At 46.1% G+C, this 18,506-nt stretch overlaps 1 protein-coding gene and 1 long non-coding RNA gene across 4 annotated transcripts in view; one reads left to right on the top strand and one right to left on the bottom strand.

Annotated features, from left to right (window-relative positions):
• Positions 1-4,797, bottom strand: part of Ffar2 (free fatty acid receptor 2) — a 16,992-nt gene extending 12,195 nt beyond the window's left edge. The window contains exon 1 of one of the 2 annotated variants that reach the window (XM_063253374.1): positions 4,656-4,797. In XM_063253374.1, the coding sequence (XP_063109444.1) occupies positions 4,656-4,660 (5 nt within the window). In that variant the 5' untranslated portion in view covers positions 4,661-4,797. The other variant, XM_023563697.2, reaches the window with a different exon arrangement.
• On the top strand, positions 1,478-18,506 carry LOC134476931 (uncharacterized). 2 transcript variants are annotated; one of them, XR_010048769.1, is made up of 4 exons: positions 1,478-2,010; positions 6,258-6,514; positions 13,025-13,071; positions 13,190-18,506. It is a non-coding gene; the product is annotated as an uncharacterized LOC134476931 (long non-coding RNA). The 2 variants fall into 2 exon arrangements; XR_010048770.1 differs by lacking the exon at positions 6,258-6,514.

The raw sequence follows: 18,506 nt of genomic DNA, 5'->3' as shown, positions 1-18,506 counted from the left end.
TGGGTGGAGTACTGGATTTAGAAGAAGGTTTAAGAAATTTGGCATAGGGATGAGACCATTTTCCTTCAGTGTTTTGAGCCATAACTTATACACCTTTATCAGCACTTGGGAATGTTCAATGTCCTGACTTTGGTCTCTGCAGGCAAAACATGCAGCTGGATAAATCACAGATTGATCAAGGTGCTCTGGGTTGGAAGGTCAGGACTGAGAAAAGGTACAGGTGGGGGGACCCTGCATCTTCATTTCAGGCCAGTGATTGTGACTGGATTTCTGGCCTCCAGAACTGTGGGATAATAAATTTCTATTGTAGGTAAGTGTGGGGACATGAACCTGTGACCCCAGTAGGCTGGGAGGCTATGGCAGGAGGATTGCAAGTTTGAATACAGCCTGGGAAAGTTAGAGACACCATCTCAAAATAAAAAGTTAAAAAGGGCTAGGGATGTGGCTCCATGTAAAGACTCTGGTTTCAGCCCTCAGTAACACCCCCACAGACACACACACACACACACACACACACACACACACACACACAGAGAGAGAGAAGAAGTAAAGTATGAAATCACAAAAAAGCATGGAGGAACCTTAAACACTGAATGAAAGAAGCCAATCTGACAAGGCCATATACTGTATGATTCCCATTATGTGACATTGCAGTTCACTGATTGCTTAAATGGAGTAAGGGATGAATAAATCAAGCACAGAGGACTTTTAGCACAGCAAAACTTTCCTGTATGATACTACAGTTGTGACTACATGTCCCTACACACTTACCAAAACCCACAGCTGGCTGAGAGTGGTGGTGCACTCTGCAATGCCAGCCCTCTGCGAGGACGAGGATAGTAAGTTAAAGTTCAGCCTGGGCAACTAAGTGAGACCTATCACAAAATAAAGCATTGAAAGTCCTGGGGATGTAGCTCTGTGCAAAGGCCTTGGTTTATATCTCCATTACGTGAAAAAATTCATAAATAAATTTTATTATTTCAAGCCATGAAGTTTGCAGCAATTTGTTACAGAAGATATAGAAAACCCCTCTATCAGCTGACACTTACTATCCATTCTGTGACACCATACGCCGGGTCCCATGGTAAGACTTTATAAAGATAGACTCATTTAAATATTCTTAGAATGTTCTCTGGGCTTGGCACACTCGTCCTCTTTTACAGATGAGGAAACTGAGGTATAGCGAGGTTGTTAGGTAATTTGCCTGAAGTCTCATCTGGTTCACCAAGGACTGAATTCTGAACTTGGGACTCGGACACGGGTTCCAAGGTCCTCACACCACACTGAGTTCCCCTCTGTCCTGGGAGGGCCCCGGCTAAAGGAGCAGGAGACAAATGTATCTGCACAGCTGCAAGCTTTCCTGCCAGTGACTCTTCCATGATCCCCAGCAGCACAGGCACGACCTGCAGCCCCAGGATCCCAGGGCCAAGAGGCTCTCATCCTTTCACACACTGCAGTGCTTGCTCTGTTACCAGATCCCAGACAGGGTGGTTTTCTACTCCTCTTCCCTCCCCTCCTCCAAACACTTTGGATACATAGGAGCTAGAGAGAAAACAACACCAACAGTTTCTCTCTGTCCAGCTTACCGCACCATTTAGCTTTTATGGTTTCTATAAATGTTTATAAGGATCTGAATTTGACTGTGAAACAGAACTGAGAACATGGGAGGTAAACTTTCTCCAGGAACCCTGGAGAGATCGTCTGATCGTTTGCTTTCTCCCGTGCCCCTTCTCCATCTGCTGTCTGTGCTCAGCTGGCCCTCAGACCAGGAAGGGGACTGAAGAGCCTCACCCTCTACATATACAGGGCCTCCAGGCCAGGCCCCTGGGAAGTTTTCATGATTTATACCACCCTTGGAAAAGGCCAGAAGGCAACTGGATGCTTCCGTGGCAGCCTTTCCATGTTGACCTTGAGCAAAGGAGGAGAGGCACAAGAGTTTCCTGATGTGGAAGAGGCGGGGATTCCTTGAGGCCAGCTGGATGGGTCAGATGCTGACTGATCCCTCAAAAGGTGAGCCCACCTCGGGGCGAACTGGTCCCTCTGCTTTTCTATCCCAGGCATCACCCTCTGTTTTCCTCCATTGTGGGTTTCCAACACATACATGACTCATTTTCCTTTAGTAGCTAATGACATTTCGGGAGCTACCAAGATTTCTGTTCCAGTTCATGGAATCATAGAGAACTTGAATTAGATCACTGATTCTCCAGAGGCATGAAGAGGGCAGAAATTCCTAGGCCTATGTGTGTGGGAGGAGAGATCCTACATATGGTTCAAGAGTGCCAAACTGCCTGTAATCCCAACACTCCAGGAGGCTGAGGCAAGAGGATGAAAAGTTTAGCCCAGCCTGGGCAACTATGCAACTTTGTGTTAAAATGAAAAATAAAAAAGGTTGGAGATGTAGTGCAGTGAAAAAGCCCTGGATTCAGTCCTTAGGGCTGAAGAAAGAGAGAGAGAGAGAGAGAGAGAGAGAGAGAGAGAGAGAGAGAGACCATGCTAGAAATTTTTGAGGGGAAGGAAAAGCCCTGGTTTACTCAATACAAACTAAAAAGTAAAATTTGTGTTTACAAAAAACCAAACAGGACTTGGTTAATGACAGATTGAGAAACAGTGGTGCAGTTAATGTAACCCTTTAAGACTGGCTCTCACACACATTTAGATAAATCCAGACCCTCTGTTCCTGCAGCCACACTTCACAGCCCCTCTGTCAATAGGGAGTGGCACACACTCGGGGCATAGTGTGCAGTGCCGAGGGTGAGGGGAGCATTCAGGAGGGTTTTAGGTTAGCAGGCTCTAGCGGGGATCTCATTTTCTTCTCCCTTGGCCTTTGCTATGCTATGATCTGAAGGCACAGAAACTTAACACCCAAAATCCCCTTCTGACTTGAAAAGGTTTTAACATTTACCAAGATAAAAACCACATATCTAGGCTAGGAATTGTCCAAAGGTGCCCCAAGCCTAAATACCAAAGGCTTAAGCACATAGAGGTTTGTTTTCCCATGTAACGTGGAGGAGACAGGCGGCCCGGGCTTGTGTAGCTGTTCAGGACAAAGCCTGGCTCTGCTACCCTTTCTGTGTCATCTTCCTTACACTTCGGTTTTGACTTCATGACTTTGTCAGGGACCTTTCATTCATTCATTCACTCTTTTGGAGCACTAGGGATTGAACATTTGCACTGAGCTACATCCCTAGCCCTTTTCTAAATTTTGAGACAGGGTCTCACTGAGTTACTAACTTGCCCAAGCTGGCTAAGATTGCAATTTTCCTGTATCACCCTCCCAGAATGCTGAGATTACAGGCCTGGGCCACCATAATTTGCAAAAAGGACCTGCATTCAGAGCAGAAAAACAAGGACAGGGAGAACAGAAAATAACAAGTAATCCCTCTCTTAAATGACAGCTTGACTAGAAGCTACAAGATACCTCTGCTGGCTTTTCACTGTGCCTCCTGACAACTCCCAGCTGTAAGAGTCTGGAAAGTGAATATTCATTGAGCACATCCCCAACTTGACACAGAGGGGGATCCTTTTAGTAAGGAAAAGGGAGAGGACCCCCAAAGATATTATCCTGGAATAGCAAACATGAAGAGCCAAAATCTCTAGGGCTAAAATAGCTACAGTACATAAAAAACTGTAAGATTTTAGATTCTTTATAAATTGTTATTGCTAGTGTACAACACACAGAAAAGAAAGCACACTAAACTTAGGGACAGTGTGGGATGAATGCTATGCATCTGTACTGCGTTTGTGGAGCTACCAGCCAGGTTCAGATAGAAACCTACTTTTTGTGCCCCTTTCCGTTGGCAAACCATCCACCCCCAAAGTAACCACTATTGTGGCTTCCACTGCGTAGAGAAGGGGATTTACCCTCCTAGGGGTTAGAGAGGAGGAGAAGAGGTGATGTGCGGAGGGGAAGAAAAGGGAGGAAGAGTGAGACCGAGTGCATGTTGCCTTTTGTATTGCAGCCGTCCTCTGCCCCTTAAATTATTCTAATTCCCTTTGAATACCCTCCTTCAAATGTGACCAGAAACCGGGGTAATGGTTTCATTTTCCCTGCTGTGGTGCTGTGCTGAAGCTTCTGATCAGGGAGAACTGGGTTCTGCTGTCCATAAAAGAACAACCCAACTAATAATGCTGTAAGTCAGGTAGAATTCTGCTCTTCGGCCACACACATAGAAGCGGTATGCAGGTATGCAGTGCAGCATCCCTTGAACATCTTTGGCAGCCCCAGGATGGTTCCCAAAGGCCCCATCTTGCTTTTGGATCCCAGCTCTACAAGTCCTAAGATGGCCCTTGCCCTCTGGTAGTCCAAAATGGAAGCTGAAGCCCCAACCATCACATCTGTATTTCTGGGAACAGAATGGACAAAGGAGAAGAAGAAACACTCACCCCTTCTCATTTTGAGAGGCTTCTCAGAAGTTCCAGTTCTGCTAGTAATACACTGGCAAGAACTTACTCAAGTGGTTACACCTCACTGCAAAGAAGGCTAGTGCCAAGTGCTGTTAGAAATCAGGCTTTTAAAAAAGTGCAGAAGCTGGCAGCCTCTTCCAAATGATACTTTTGTAGCTTTTGCAGATCAATCTCCCCACCAGATTCTACAACCTTGCTCTGCATCCCCAGCAGCCTCCTGCTGTACCTCAGGAAGCCCCAGCCCTGCTTACCCCATCCACTCTGGGCTTCTCAGGAAAACAGGAGGATTTTCCGGCAGATGGGAAAGAATGCACCGCCCAGAGCACGGCAGTCAGACTGTTGTCAGACTCCCTGGCTCGGGAGTGCCTCCTAGCACCAGACACACATGACCTAAGCCAAGTTCCATTAGCGGCTGTCATTTTGTCTCAGGGACAAAATTTAGATATGAGCATTTTGTTGAGGGCCACCTCAGCCAACTACAATTAGGCAAAATTGAGAGTACATGTAGTTGCCTTTTCTCTAATACAAGCACCATTTACTTTTCAATGTAGGAACTCAATCTCAGCACTGAGGGGCAGAAACCAGGAGGCCACTGTATGGGGGAGAGTAGGGTGCTTGTGTGGACCTGCTGTGTCCTTCAGTGCCAGTCCAGCTGAGAGCTGCAGGCCACAGTGGACACCTCTGCAAACAGAGGCAACAGAGGCAATGGCAGGCATGGGGAGAGCTTTGCTCAGAGCAACAGAAAGGGACCAGGGTTCCGGTGCCTAGGAAGGTCGAAAGCGGCAGGTCTGGCCACACTCAGCCCAGGACAGGATGAGGCTGCCAGATTTGTCAGGGTTCACGAGAAATGCAGGATCATGTGAGGTTCTCTGAGAACATTCTGCCTGAGTTAAAGAGAACTAGGGCTGTTATGTTCCTTTTTGGGGGTTTTCATAAGGTGTAACCTCTCGCAACTCACTTCTTCCCTGGGATAGATTCTATAAGTCAGATTTCCCATCCTGCGTCTCTCTGACACCTGCTTTGGCTCCCTATTTACTATGACTTCTCTTCTTTGCATGAGTGCTCTCTCAGGAGAGGAAAAGCTCTCACAGGATTTTGAGGCTTTGGAAGTGCCCACCAACCACACGAAGTGACAGCAAACATGACAACCTGTGAGTGGTACCAATGCTCGATCCTGTCTTCCTGCCACAGACACCTCTTGGGCTCTGCTGAGCGGGATGAACAGGGTTTGAGAAGGACAGAAGTTTTCCAGCTCTCTTTTCACACAGTGGCTTTTCACACAGTGGCTTCTGGCCATTTAGGACACAGAAAGTGCAGAGTCTCTGGTCCTGTGGTCACCACCCAGATCGCCAGGCTGCCCAGCTGACTGTGATTTGGCTTAGTTGGCCACATGTGCCACATTGCCAGGGGCAGGGCAGTCACAGAAGCAGAGAAGACAAGAGCAGGTTCCCAAGCACAGAAGGAGGGAGTTCTGTGTCAGCATGGTGACACTGGTGTGCTACGCTATTCCCAGGCTGCACTAGGATGGGGGCCTTCTTTGCTTCCTCTGGGCAGCATACTTGTAGATTCAGGATGACAGTGACCTTGTACCAACCTACTGTATCCACTTCTTTGTTTGTTTCCTCACACTCACAAAAGTCTTTTCTTTTGTATTTTTTGAGACCTGGTCTCGCTAAGTTGCTAGGTTGTCCAGGTCGGCTCAAGCTTCAGATCCTCCAGCTTCAGCCTTCCAGAGAGCTCTGATGACAAGTGTGTGCCACCATGTCCAGATGGTCTCTCTGATATGACATGAAATCACAGATTGTATTGTTAACCTCTAGCTGCCTCATATCAATGGCTCTCAACCCATTTAGGGGGTGGCTGAGTTGGAGAAAAACTGGTCAGCAACACGTCTCTCTGTCCTGGACACTGATGCACCCAGCTATGTGGCATCCTCTGGCCTGACAGCAGCCTCCATCTCCATTCACAATCACACCCATCCTTCTTTCTTCGTCACTGCTTCCTGTCAGATTGTCCCCACCAGTGGGACTCTCCAGTGATCTCCCACAAGACCTGGCACCTCCCTGGGTCAGAGCGCTTGGATGTGAAGGCCTTTCCACAGAATATCCAGGTAAAACTCTTCAGGTTCTGAGAAAAAGACCAGTCTGAGCCTGGAATGCTAGTGCATGGGTGTCTGTAATCTCAGCACTCTGGGAGGGTGAGGCAGGGAGAGTTACAAGTTCAAGCCCAGCCTGTCTCAAAATAATTTTGAAGAAGATGGAGAGGTAGCTCAGTGTAAAGGTACTGAATTCAATCCCTGCTAATAAAAAAGCAGCCAGCCTGTGCCTAGACGACTAGTCTTTCAAAGGGGCACAGGACATTTATCTACATAGGAATTGTTTGTGTGGATAAGAAGAGCAATAGGTGAGCTTTTTCAAAGCCAGCTTGACACCCGTTTTCCCTCAAATCCCTGCCTTTACAAATCTAATTGCTCTCCCTCAGAAATCTCTTGCCCAAGCCTCCTTTTACAGGGGAGCCCTCACAACCCGCTCCTCTGGGAGATTCTCTCCTGCCATTTTCCCTCACTCCCAGTTGTTCCAGGAATCTGCCCTCAGGTCTTTCTTTATCTCCCTCCTTTTCCAACCCCTGCCCTTTCCTAGACGTCATCAAGTTCCTGCTCCTTCTCCCAGCACCATCCAGTCTGAGTAGGTTAAAGTCCCCAGGTTTGTGTCACCATTCATAAAAACCAAGGCTGTTGACTTTCAAGTCCACAGGCTCCCACTAGTCCAGAAAAATATCCTGGTCCAGGTGGCCCCACACGGCTCACCAAGTCTGAGAGCTGAGGCTCAGTTCTTCTCCTATACAACCTGTCTTTCCCAGTGGTTTCTGCCAGGTCCCTCTGCCACCTCCTCTTTTCTTGCCAGGATCTGCTCTCCGAGCATCCAACAGCCCTAACCTTCACAGGTGTTCCCAAGAGTCCCTCAGGCAGCTGAGGCACAGAGTCAGGCCAATAGGCAGCTTCTCTGCAAATGAGCAGGTACAGAGCACGAAACAAAGCAGATATGTTCTTGCTTTTACAAAATTTGCTTTCTACATGGTGGGAGGGATGACAATACACAATAGAATCTGCATGGGTATAAATGGTATTTTATCATCATGGCATGTTCCACGAATAGCATAAAACAGGAAGACGTAATAGTCACAAGAAGGGGGCTGACTGGTGGTTTTTGAAGAGTCCCATTGCAAAGGTGTCTTACTGCTCCTATGTCTGTCTGAGGGTGCATCTTCCCCTCAGTCATCAGGGAGTCCGCTAATGATTCAGGAAGCCATCCTAGAAGCCATTTGTCCCATTGACTATTTGTCATTCCATTCCAGGCCTCCTTGTTATCCCATGCAGGCCACTTTCTAGATTAGTCTAAGGGTTCTTTGAATTTCTTGACAAACTACACTTGCACTGTTTTACTCCTACTATTTCCTTAGATGTTCATGACATTCAGATTTTAGCAAACATTACAAACTTCCTGCCAAGGAGATGTTGGTGGGGGGGAAGTACTGCTTTTCCCCTTGAGCTCTGTCTTATCTCATTTGCATGAGCATGACTAAGGATTTGGGGCAGAAGTCAAGCCCAGTGGTTCCCATGATCCTGGGACCCCTGCGGTTCCCTTCTTTCCACTCTGGCCACCTAGGTGTACCCACAGTGTGCGTCCATCCAGGCAGTGAGCTGGATACGCAGGATGGGAAGGGAGAGCTACAGGCCTGGGCGGCCTTCCTCCTTTGCAGCTGGCCTCACCTCCTTCCCCTTTTATGACTCTCCTGGCTGATAAGCTCTTGGGAAAGTTGGGCTTCCATGATGCACCAGGCCCCTGTCTGGGGTGTGTGTCTTCCCAGAAGACAATTTCACGCTGGCCTTCAGAGTATTCAGGAAGTTTTGCACAGGCTACTGTTTGTTTCCCAACCCCATTGACCTATCCTCTTTAAAAATTAAGAGGGCTGCAGGCCATACCTGTGTAGAGGGAGCAGGGGACAAGATGGAGTCAATACTGTGACGCATACAGACATTCCTGGTTCCGTGACTAAGTTCCATTCCTGCAACTAGGTTGTTACTGGAATTGGTCACTAATTGAGGAACTGTATGTAGTATTGTATGTCTATGACAGTGTTCAGAATAAAGAAATGGTCAAAGAAAGCTCCAGCTCCATGACTTTGCTTTTGTTTGCATAACTCTTACATGCGGTACTGTAACATACAACAGAACAAAAAACTACAGTACAGTACAACCAGCAAAAGTACAGTATGGCATAAACAAGGTGTACTGTACCAAAAAAGACACTGAAGCTCTATAAATAAGATGTAAGGAGCTGTACAAAAAACATATACAGGTCATAAAACCAAGTGGTGGGTTGTAATTTCAAACATTACACACTTCTCAGTAAGTCTGTGGTGGTGTTAAACAGATCCTTAAACCAGGGATATCTGTATTTAATATACCCATACATTTGAATAAACAGAAACAATTGTTTTCATGATACAAATATGAGCTTTAGGATTATTTTTACTTACAGTCTGAGAGGTCTGGAAGAGGGAATAAACATTCCAAGTCCATCTCAAAGAAGAGGGCTGCGCCAGAAAGTGTCCAGACCCTTTCCACACTGCAGACTCTGCCACACTTCTGTCTCAGTTCAGCACCCTCCTCAGTCATCAGAACCATCCATGTCCCACACAGGACTGTGTGGATGAGCTAAGCACTTGGGCCTGGGAGCCAGACTAGCTGGACTCAGACCTCAGTTCCATCCCATTCCATACTAGCTCTGTGTACCTTGGCAAGTTACTTAATTTACAGTTAACTCTTGCAACTCGGTATTCCAGGGTCTCTGAGCCTGTGCTCTGGAGCCAGCAGTGTAGGATGGAAGCCGACTTGTGCAGCCTTGGGCAAGGTTCCTCATCCTCTCTGGGCCTCAGTTTCTCTCTGTAGACCAGAGATGATAATAACACTCCCACCATTAGAGCTGCTGTGAGAATTGTAATACTATGTGTAGGTGTGTGTGTGAGAGTATAAATGTATGCACAGCCATTCATTGGTATCCGTAGGCCTCCTCTCCCCTGCAGCTACCCAAATGAATACTCAAGTCCCTTACATAAAACGGGGCTGGGTGTGGTGGCATATGCCTGTTTGCTTGAGCCTAGGAGTTCAAGACCAACCTGGGCAACATAGGGAAACTCTTGTCTTATAAACAAACAAAATGGGGTAATATTTGTATGAAACCTATGCAAATCCTGTATACTTTATGTCACTTTTAGTTTATTTGTAATGTTTAATACAATGCAAATGCTATATAAATAATTGTTAAACTGTACTGTATAGAAAATAATGGCAAGCAGAAAGGTCTTCCCATATTCAGTATACACGTGACGTTTTTTCTTGGTCTGTGATTGGTTAAGTTTGGTGGATGTAGAAGGGCCATGAATACAGAAATCCAACTGTACTTATAAGCACTTGCTGTTACTATTGTTAATATTTTTAAAAGTTAAGGCTAATTTATATGTATTGAAAACAAGTCGATGTAAAATTGTTAAGGAAATCATAATGCTGGTAAAAATGTCTCTTATTGACTTTTTTTTTTTTTTGAGCCTGGATCTCACTGTGCAGTTCAGACTGCATTTGAGTTCACTTTGTAGCCCAGGCTGGTCTTGAACTCTCTAGATCCTTCTGCCTCAACATTCCAAAGTGCTGGGATTACAGGCATGCGCCACCACGCCCAGCTTCTTATTGGCTTTTTGAATCTCATTTTTGTTGTTGTTGTTTATTTGTTGGTTGGTTGGTTCTTTGAGGCAGGGTCTCACTATGCAGTTCAGGCTGACCTTGAACTCAGCAATCCTTCTGCCTCAGCCTCCTAAGTGCTGGGGTCACAAGTGTGCACCACTGCACTCGGCTTGGATCTCCCTTTGGTGTTTCTTTTATTTACAGGATTTTCTATCAGATATTGCATGGGAAACCAGCTCTTTAAGGCCTTGCTGAATTAATCTTGAATGTTTCTATTATTCCATTTTAAGAATTACACTTGGAGGCTGGGGATTTAGTTCAATGACATAAGCGCCTGCTCGGCAAGCATGAAGTTGTAAGTTTGATACCCAGTATCACAACAACAACAACAACAAAAGAATTACACTTGGGAAGATTCCAAGCCTTCTTCCCTCTAGGAGGGGCAGATATCTATTATTGAACAGGTCAGCGGTTCTCTGAGTGTGGCTCCTGGACCAGGAGACAGCATCATCTGGGAACTTACTGGAATTCAAATCCTTTCTTCCACTGCAGCCCTACTGAATGGGAAGTGTGGAGAGAGCCTGGCAGTTTGTGTTCTGACCAGCCCTCCAAGTGCAATGGTTTGAGAGTCCCTGTCATGAAAGAAGAGTGGGCCCAGTGATGGTTAACTCGATGCATCCCTTCCAGTTGGCTGAGGGACACTCAGAGAGCATGAGTGTCTTTAGTTGCACTGTTATGTTGGTCTCAGTGTCCTGAGTTGATCAAAAGTGTTTCCCTTTCATGGTCATTTGACTTTGGGGAAGAGCCGGAAGTCATATGAAGTCAGAGCGGCTGAGTAAGGTGGATGAGTACACACCAACGTATTTTTACAAGCCTGCTTTTCCATTGGATGGTCCTTGGCAGCAGCACTCATTGTATATTTTTTTAGAATTACACCTCATAAAGACAAAACTGCTTCAGAAAGTGGCAAGAACAATGCAATTAGTGTGTTTAAAGCATGGGTGGGACATATTTTGAGAGGGATTAATGGCAGTGTCTTTTACTGTAATGCATTTATAAAAATACAAACATTCACTGTAAACTTTGATCATACCTCATATTGACTTTTCTGAGTTTCCAGCTTGCAATCATGAGACTTTTCAGCCTCCATAATTGCATAATGTGTATCTATATCCTCATCTATACCTATATGGAAGAGAAAAGCAGAGTTGCGTAATGCAAAATAAATCCTCAGTCCTTTTCTCTCTCCATATTGTTCTCATGCTCTTTCTCTCTCTGTCTGTGTACTACTGCTTCGGTTTCTCTAGATGCTTCTGAGTTATACATGGTTGTTTGGCATTTTTCAAGGTCACAGTCCTGTTCTGGATACTTGGTGTTTGCATGAAACCACAAGGCTAGATGTGAACCTAGGCAGCAAAGGTAGGAGGGGCTTGTCACATCGATCCTTTTGACCTGTGTGCCCTCCTGACACTTCTTCAGAGCTCAGGATATCAGGCTGTGTGCTTGGGGAGCTTTCCTGACTGGCTGTGAGATCCAGGGAAGTCATTTTGCCTCTCAAGGCAAGATGTTCCTCTGCTGTGAATTGTAACCAGACCAACTCTACAGAAGTGATTCTCAACCTCTTTCCAGGGGCCATACAAGGGACAAAATGTGTTCTCATGCTGGACAAACTCCCAAAGCATTCCAGCCTCATGTCCTGTTCCACTCCTCATCTGGAGACTGTCATTTGGGAAATTACTTGAAATTCAAATCATGTCCCCCAACCCCAGACCTGCTGATAGCCTAAAGTCAGAAGCAACACCGGCAAAAGAGATGTCTGCCTGCCTGCCTGCTGGCCATGACCTACACTGTCCCCTGTGCCCCAACTCCCCCCACCCCCGGTCCAATCTCTCCAGCCGTGTCTCTCTGGTTCTGTTCTCTTTTTGTGATCTCTCCCCTCCCCAGTCTGTCAGTGCCTTGGCAGGGAATTTATTGTTTCTTGATTCTTTCTATTCTTGCCACCAACAATACTTTACCATAGTGTAACTATGGGAGTCCACTAGATTCTCATTTTTTATTGAGGAGAGAAGTGTTCATTTCCAGAAGTAAGTCCTCAGGCTCGTCCAGAGCTTGGGCTGCCTCTGGCTTATTTGGCTCTGCCCCAGACTCTTACAGTGAGACGACCTATGTCACTGCAAAAAGGCAATAGTTGATTACTTTCATGAGAGAATCTGAAAAGTCTCAGCTCTTCCTCAGAATTGATTCCATCAGACTAAGATATTGTTTCCCAAACACAGACCTAGTACTCTGTCCCAGTGTTCTTTGTGTGTGGGAGTGGGGAAGGAGGAGGTTTGAACCTAGAGCCTTTGCACTGAGCCACATATCCAGTCTTTTTATTCTTTATTTTGAGACAAACTCTCTCCCTAAATCTCTAAGTTTCCAGGCTCTGTTCCAACTCTCTAACTTCCAGCTTCAGCTTCCTGACCAGCTGGGATTATAAGTACGTGCCACAGTGACCAGAAACCAGTGTTTATTTTGGCTCTCAAATTTAGGTACGTGGAGAGAAGCTCTAAAGGGCCATGTAGAGCTGTGGTGCAGGAAACCACCACTGGCCACCTTGGCCCCAGCTTCCCAGGGCCCTCACTTCTGGGTGGGAGTGAACAGGTCATCTAGCTTCTTGTGCTACTGTCCCTGGGAAAGGGAGAAAGGGAGGCAATGATAGCACTGGACTCATGAGGTTTAGAGAAGATTGAATGCATCAATACGTTTAAAGCTCTGGGAACAGAGTCACAGTCTTGTGAATTTGTCCTTGTCTGCCTGTTCTGGGCTCCTTGATGTTCTAGTGTGATCCCATCACTTATTACACCTCTGACTACTTTTATTTGCTGTCTCCTCTTCTAGGTCTCAGTTTTTATCCTGACCCCAGTGTGCAGGTACAGACCCATCAGGTATGTCTGGGGGTGGACCTTTTCTCCACTGGGAAAAGGTTGACTGGTTCCTGGGCTACCCAGCTGTGCTGTCAGGGGTGTTAAATGCCATGCCCATCTTCCCTGTTCTCTTTTGCAGTGCACCTGGCCTCTGGCCACTTCTCTCCCACACACCTATGAACATGCAATGGTTGTAACTGTCATGTCCAACCTCATGGAGCTTTTTGCTTTTGCTTGAAGTGCCCTTACACCAGGCCCCATGTGGCTGTCTCTCTGTCATTATTCCCGTGTCTCCTTGACATTGCATCCTTGGCCATTTCTCCTAATGTAACTCTCTCTCATCCTCATTATAGTACTCAGTTTTGTCTCCTTCACTGTACTTTATTAAATCTGAGTTGTTTGTGGTTAACATTTTTTTTTGCCAATAGTCCCTTGGTGATTCGAGCAAGGGGATCAAGATTCTCTTTGTATCACAGACTTGGTTTTATGGTGCTCTGGTAAAACCCTTTTGTTGTGCCTAACAAAAAGAAGTACACATAAGATAGTTTTGCAAATTAACCAACAAATCATTTTTTATTTGCTACTTCATATCACCCCTTGGCCCAGAAAGAGGGAGGAGGAAGCCACTTACATGATCCAAACAACAGTCTTAAGTCTCTTGGGCCTTTTATTTGTTTGATCAAACAGTAATTATCTTAAGTGCTTCTTGTTTCTGGGCAGTCCAAATGCCAGGCCCAATGACCAGAATTCCTCCAACCCTGGTGCCCACCTAGAAGATGACTTGCATGAGAACTGCAGCTTCTCCTACCATTGTATTCTCAGGCCTGGCACAGAGCAGGTGCTCAATAAATCCAGTTGGTGCAGGGAGAAATGACAGGCAAATAAAGATGCCGGCAGGTGTCTGTATATGTGGACAAAGGAAGTGTCTTTGTCTTTCTGAACCTCTGCCAAGAGAGCCTTTTGGGAGACATAGCAGAGTGACTTAGAGCAGATGGAACATTTAAAATAATGTCAGGATTATAGTAAGCTCTATTTCCTGTTCTCCCAGAGCCAAGGCAGAGGCACCAGCAGATTCATTTTCCTTGGCATTTAGTGATCCTTGCACCACACTCAGATGCTGTGGGACAAAATTCTCACCAAAAGGGAAGTCGGTGGGTCTCTTCGTTGTAAAGCTAAGCCCACAGCATTGCCAGTCCCAGAGACAAGATGCAGGTGAGTAGAGCACATACTCAGGAGAAAGAAGCCAGACAGCCCAAGGCACAGCCCGGAGTCCTGTGACTCTGCCTGACCACCTTAAATAGTGGCAAATGCTGTAGCAGGAGGTTGTGGGTGGAGCATGCAGGGCTACTTTCTTCCCAGGAGGATACACATGGCCAAGATGTTGGCAGGGGACAGATGGCATCAACAGGATACAGGGGAAGAGAACTGTCCATTCAAAGACCATTGATACCTTCCGGATTGCATCATCAACCTTCTTGGCACAAACAACAGACCCCCTCCCAGCCTGGTTAAGCAGAAAAAGAATTGTTTTTAGAGCAATCTTCAGGATGGCCAGAGAACCCGGCTTGGAGATTATACTTGGGTTACACCCTGGAGTCACCGCTGCCTGTACCCCCCAGGACACTGCCACCCTCTCCAGAATGGTCCCCTGGTTCCCCATCACAGCTCCCGCTGGGCATGGTAACTAGCAGCACCTCATTCACAGACTGCACCCAAGGTGGGAGAGGACTCTGGAAAAGCAAGTTTCGGTCTACCTTCGAGAGATGCAGACTCACAAGCGTGGTGTCTAGATATGCTGAGTGACCAAAATGGATGACAGAAGTCCCTGGAAGAAAAGGAACTGTCCACAGCTTTCCTAAATGCAAGTCTTCCAGCCTCCAGATCCTGGAGATGTGGCCACTGCCTGGCTCTGCATGTTTGTTGGGCCCCTCTGTCTCTAGCCCTAACCCTTGCCTGCCAGAATGTGAGAGAAACCACTGAACTTATGATTCAGGTAGGCTTGTACCTGCTCTAATTTATTTTTTAAAATTGTAAAACAATAAATTCAAGTATATATTCATTACTCATAACAAATTCTCTAAAATATATTTGTCTTAGCCGACTCTGAGTGGCAGTGACCTTTTCAAAGTGAAATAAATAACATAAAGAGAATTGAGACGAAGTGACTTTACGAATGGCCAGATCAGGTGCCCAAATGCAACTATCAGTCAGTCATCTTCATCTCTGCACTGCTTTCCTACAGTGGCTTTGTGCCAGGCGTGATCTCTCTAAGTGGTGGCAAAGGTGACTCCCAGAGACTCCAGGATTACATTCTGCTGTTCTAACCTTCCCATGGATTGGTAGGAGTTATTCCGGAAAACATTGACTCTAGATGGATCGGCTTTGGCATGAGCCCAAGGAGAGGGTCACATGTTCTGCCCTGCAACTGGGTGGGTACTCCCTCCCCCACCCAGCACCATGCCACATGATCAGAGAGAGAGAAAAAGTGGTTGGCTAGAGGAAAATTGGAAGGAGGAGGAATGAATGCTGGGCGGGCACAGCCCTAGGTACCCACTCACAGTAGCCTGGGCAGTGCTGTACCATTGGCTTGCTGGGAGCCAGGATATTTCTCTGCTCTGGTAAGGATGACCAACTCTTCTTGATGCCTCCTAATCACTGTACAAACACATCTGCTAGTCCCTGTTCATTTTTCTTGACCTTTATTATTCTGGCTTCCTTTTATTACTGGATGCAGCAGGATGAACCCATGGCCACTTGGATCTCTCAGCCTTTGCCTTTCCTGGAAGCTCAGTGGTTGGGAATCTAGCTTCATCCCATCCCCAAGCAGACGGCCCCATGAGACCCGCCCACAGTGGATACTTGGGAGCTTATGGAATAAAGCAAGATTCAGACATCTTTGCAACCTCAAGGTCTCCCAGGAGCCAAGAACCTTAATTCTTGAGCTTGATGTGTGTCCAAGAGAAAGGTCAAGAGTTGAGTTCTTCCTCAGGCCTCTCTGACCTCTGGGTTTCCCCAAAATCCTATTCCTACGATTTGAATTATTTTCCTCTAGGTCGCAGGCTGTGATTATTCCTTCAGCATTGCTCTGCTTTTGTAATCCAGGCATCCTGCTTTATGTCCTCTGGCTGATTTTTCCCAATGAACTTGCCTGCTGCCTGTTTTTCCCTGCAGGCCCATCCTGGCCCCTGCTGCTCTTCTTGTACGCTCAGTGTCGCCTCTTCAGGATCCAGCGAGGCTTACTCATATTCAACCTTGCCTCACAAAGCCTCCCGGAAACCTAACACACATGAGTTCCTGAGGAGAAAGAGGGGCCACTTGTTCAAATGCCCACAGATGGTCCTCACCTAGTCCCTTGCTGCCCAGAGGAAAGGGTCTCTGGTTCTGCCTCCTGTGATGGCTTCTTCTCTGTATCCTCTGCCTCAGCGCTTGTCTGCTTATTCTCACCTGCTCTGTCCTAAGCCATATAAATGAACAGAGGCCTCAGTTCTCTTGGAAACTATCTGATACAGACACATGTGAGTGCAACAGACACTGCACTCCACAAGGAATCTATCTTGTCTTGACCCATGTCACACAACCCAGGTCACAGTGGCTTCACTCTCATTGCCATGAAGCAGAAAGCTTGACTACCATCTCTAGAATCTTAGTTTCTGCTGTGCTCCATTTTAAATCTGCACTCCATCCAGGACCAAGACTTCCTAGCTCTCCTGAGGATCATTTCTCTCTGGTGTACCCCACCTTTCTGTATAAATGGTTGGGTAGGGTAGAAAATACCCTCTCTTTGGGTTTAGTTGTATCATTTTCCCTTAATGCTTTTCTCAAATGTTCATGACAGTCTGCATTTGATTAAGAAAGGAATGGACTGGGGAGATGGAACCACTCTTTCTTTGCTCCTTGAAATTCTGAAAAGTCCACCTGTCCTCACTTTGTCCCACCGCAGTCCATGTACACAGCTGCTACAAATGCCAATCTATACATTACTTTAAGGTTCTCAGGCTTCTTTTGGACTTTTTTTCCTGATGCAGGCAAGATGTGCCTGGTCGTATCCCTACCACTTATTAGTGTCAGTAGCAAGACTGGGAGTTATGAGGGAAGCTGATGAGTGGGCTGGTGTGGTTTGCACAGATGGGTTCTTTTAAAAAGAGCTGGGTTTATGCTGTCACTTTGCAGATCACCTCAGCAGCTTCCACTAAAAATGAAAATAACATGCCATGCCACCCAGGAGAAGACCTCTCCCACGTGTACAAATACCCAGTGATGGTCAAAGCAGCCTTGATATGCTGAAGCACTCACCAATGATTGTGTTTTACTTGGTCCTACATGTGTGGCATAAATAATGTCTTGGTTACTTTTCTCTCATTGCTGGGACAAAATATCTGACACCCAAAGGTAAAGAGGGAAAGATTTATTTAGCTCACAGTTTGTGGCGGTTTCAGTCCATAATCCACTGGCTCCAAGGCAGGGTGGCATGGCACAGGGGCAACAGGTCAGGCAGCAGAAGACAGAAAAAGCAACAAGAGCACAAGAGAGGAACAGCGAATCTCTTCGGCTCCCTTATATTGTAAGTGGGCTACCCACCATTGGGTGTGTGTAGCCTTCACAGCATCTAGGTGCCCTCCTCTGAACCAGGCTCAGGATGTTTACCAAGTGAGGACTCTGGCCCCCTGCTGAGTCACTTAATTAAACTTCTAGACTTTTCAAGCTGACACACTGTATAAACCAATACAAATAGTTTACAAAGAAAATAACAAGTCCAAAACATCACAGAGAAATTGTCTTAAAGGATTGGGACAGGAGCTCATAAGAGATCATATACCACAGAGGAAAGACAAAAGGTTTATACCCTGGGAATTATACAAAAAAATTATAGAGCACACTAGTGAGCCAATAGGTGAACAGCCAGGTGCAGGATCACAAAGACCTACTGCAACAACAGGAAAATAAAAAAGATGCCAATTGTGCCCTAGAATAAAGCACAGGAGAACAAAACGTACATGTGACCAGTGCAAGCATTCAGTTGTGCGGGCAGCATGCAGTTGTCCTGTGTGAAGACCACCTTGAGTGTGACAGTTGATGCAAAGCTCATTTCTGTAGCAGATTTTTGTTTGTGTTTACATTGTAGTTCACATAGATTTTGACTCTTGATGCTATCTTTTTGGATTTGTAAGAAAGTAAAGAGCTCGGAATTGTTGACGTCTATTTCAAATGCACAGTATGTACTGAGAATTTAACAATTTACTTTATGGATGTCTTATGTTCCTGTTTACTGCACATTGCATAATATAATAAGAACCTCTTGACAAAACAGAAGGACAAGCAAGATGTCAGATATGTCCTACAAAAAGGCCAGGAAAACAAAAGACATGTGCTGTCAGGGCAAGGGATATGAAATATGGAATGTGACATTGTGTGTGCAGACTGCCTCTGGTGTGATCATTAAAGATTTTTTTGAAGAG

Source organism: Cavia porcellus, unplaced genomic scaffold (genome assembly GCF_034190915.1).
Source record: "Cavia porcellus strain 051 isolate PalLab524CR breed Dunkin Hartley unplaced genomic scaffold, mCavPor4.1 scaffold_7, whole genome shotgun sequence".
Lineage (NCBI taxonomy): Eukaryota > Metazoa > Chordata > Mammalia > Rodentia > Caviidae > Cavia > Cavia porcellus.
This window is presented reverse-complemented; position numbering and strand designations above follow the sequence as displayed.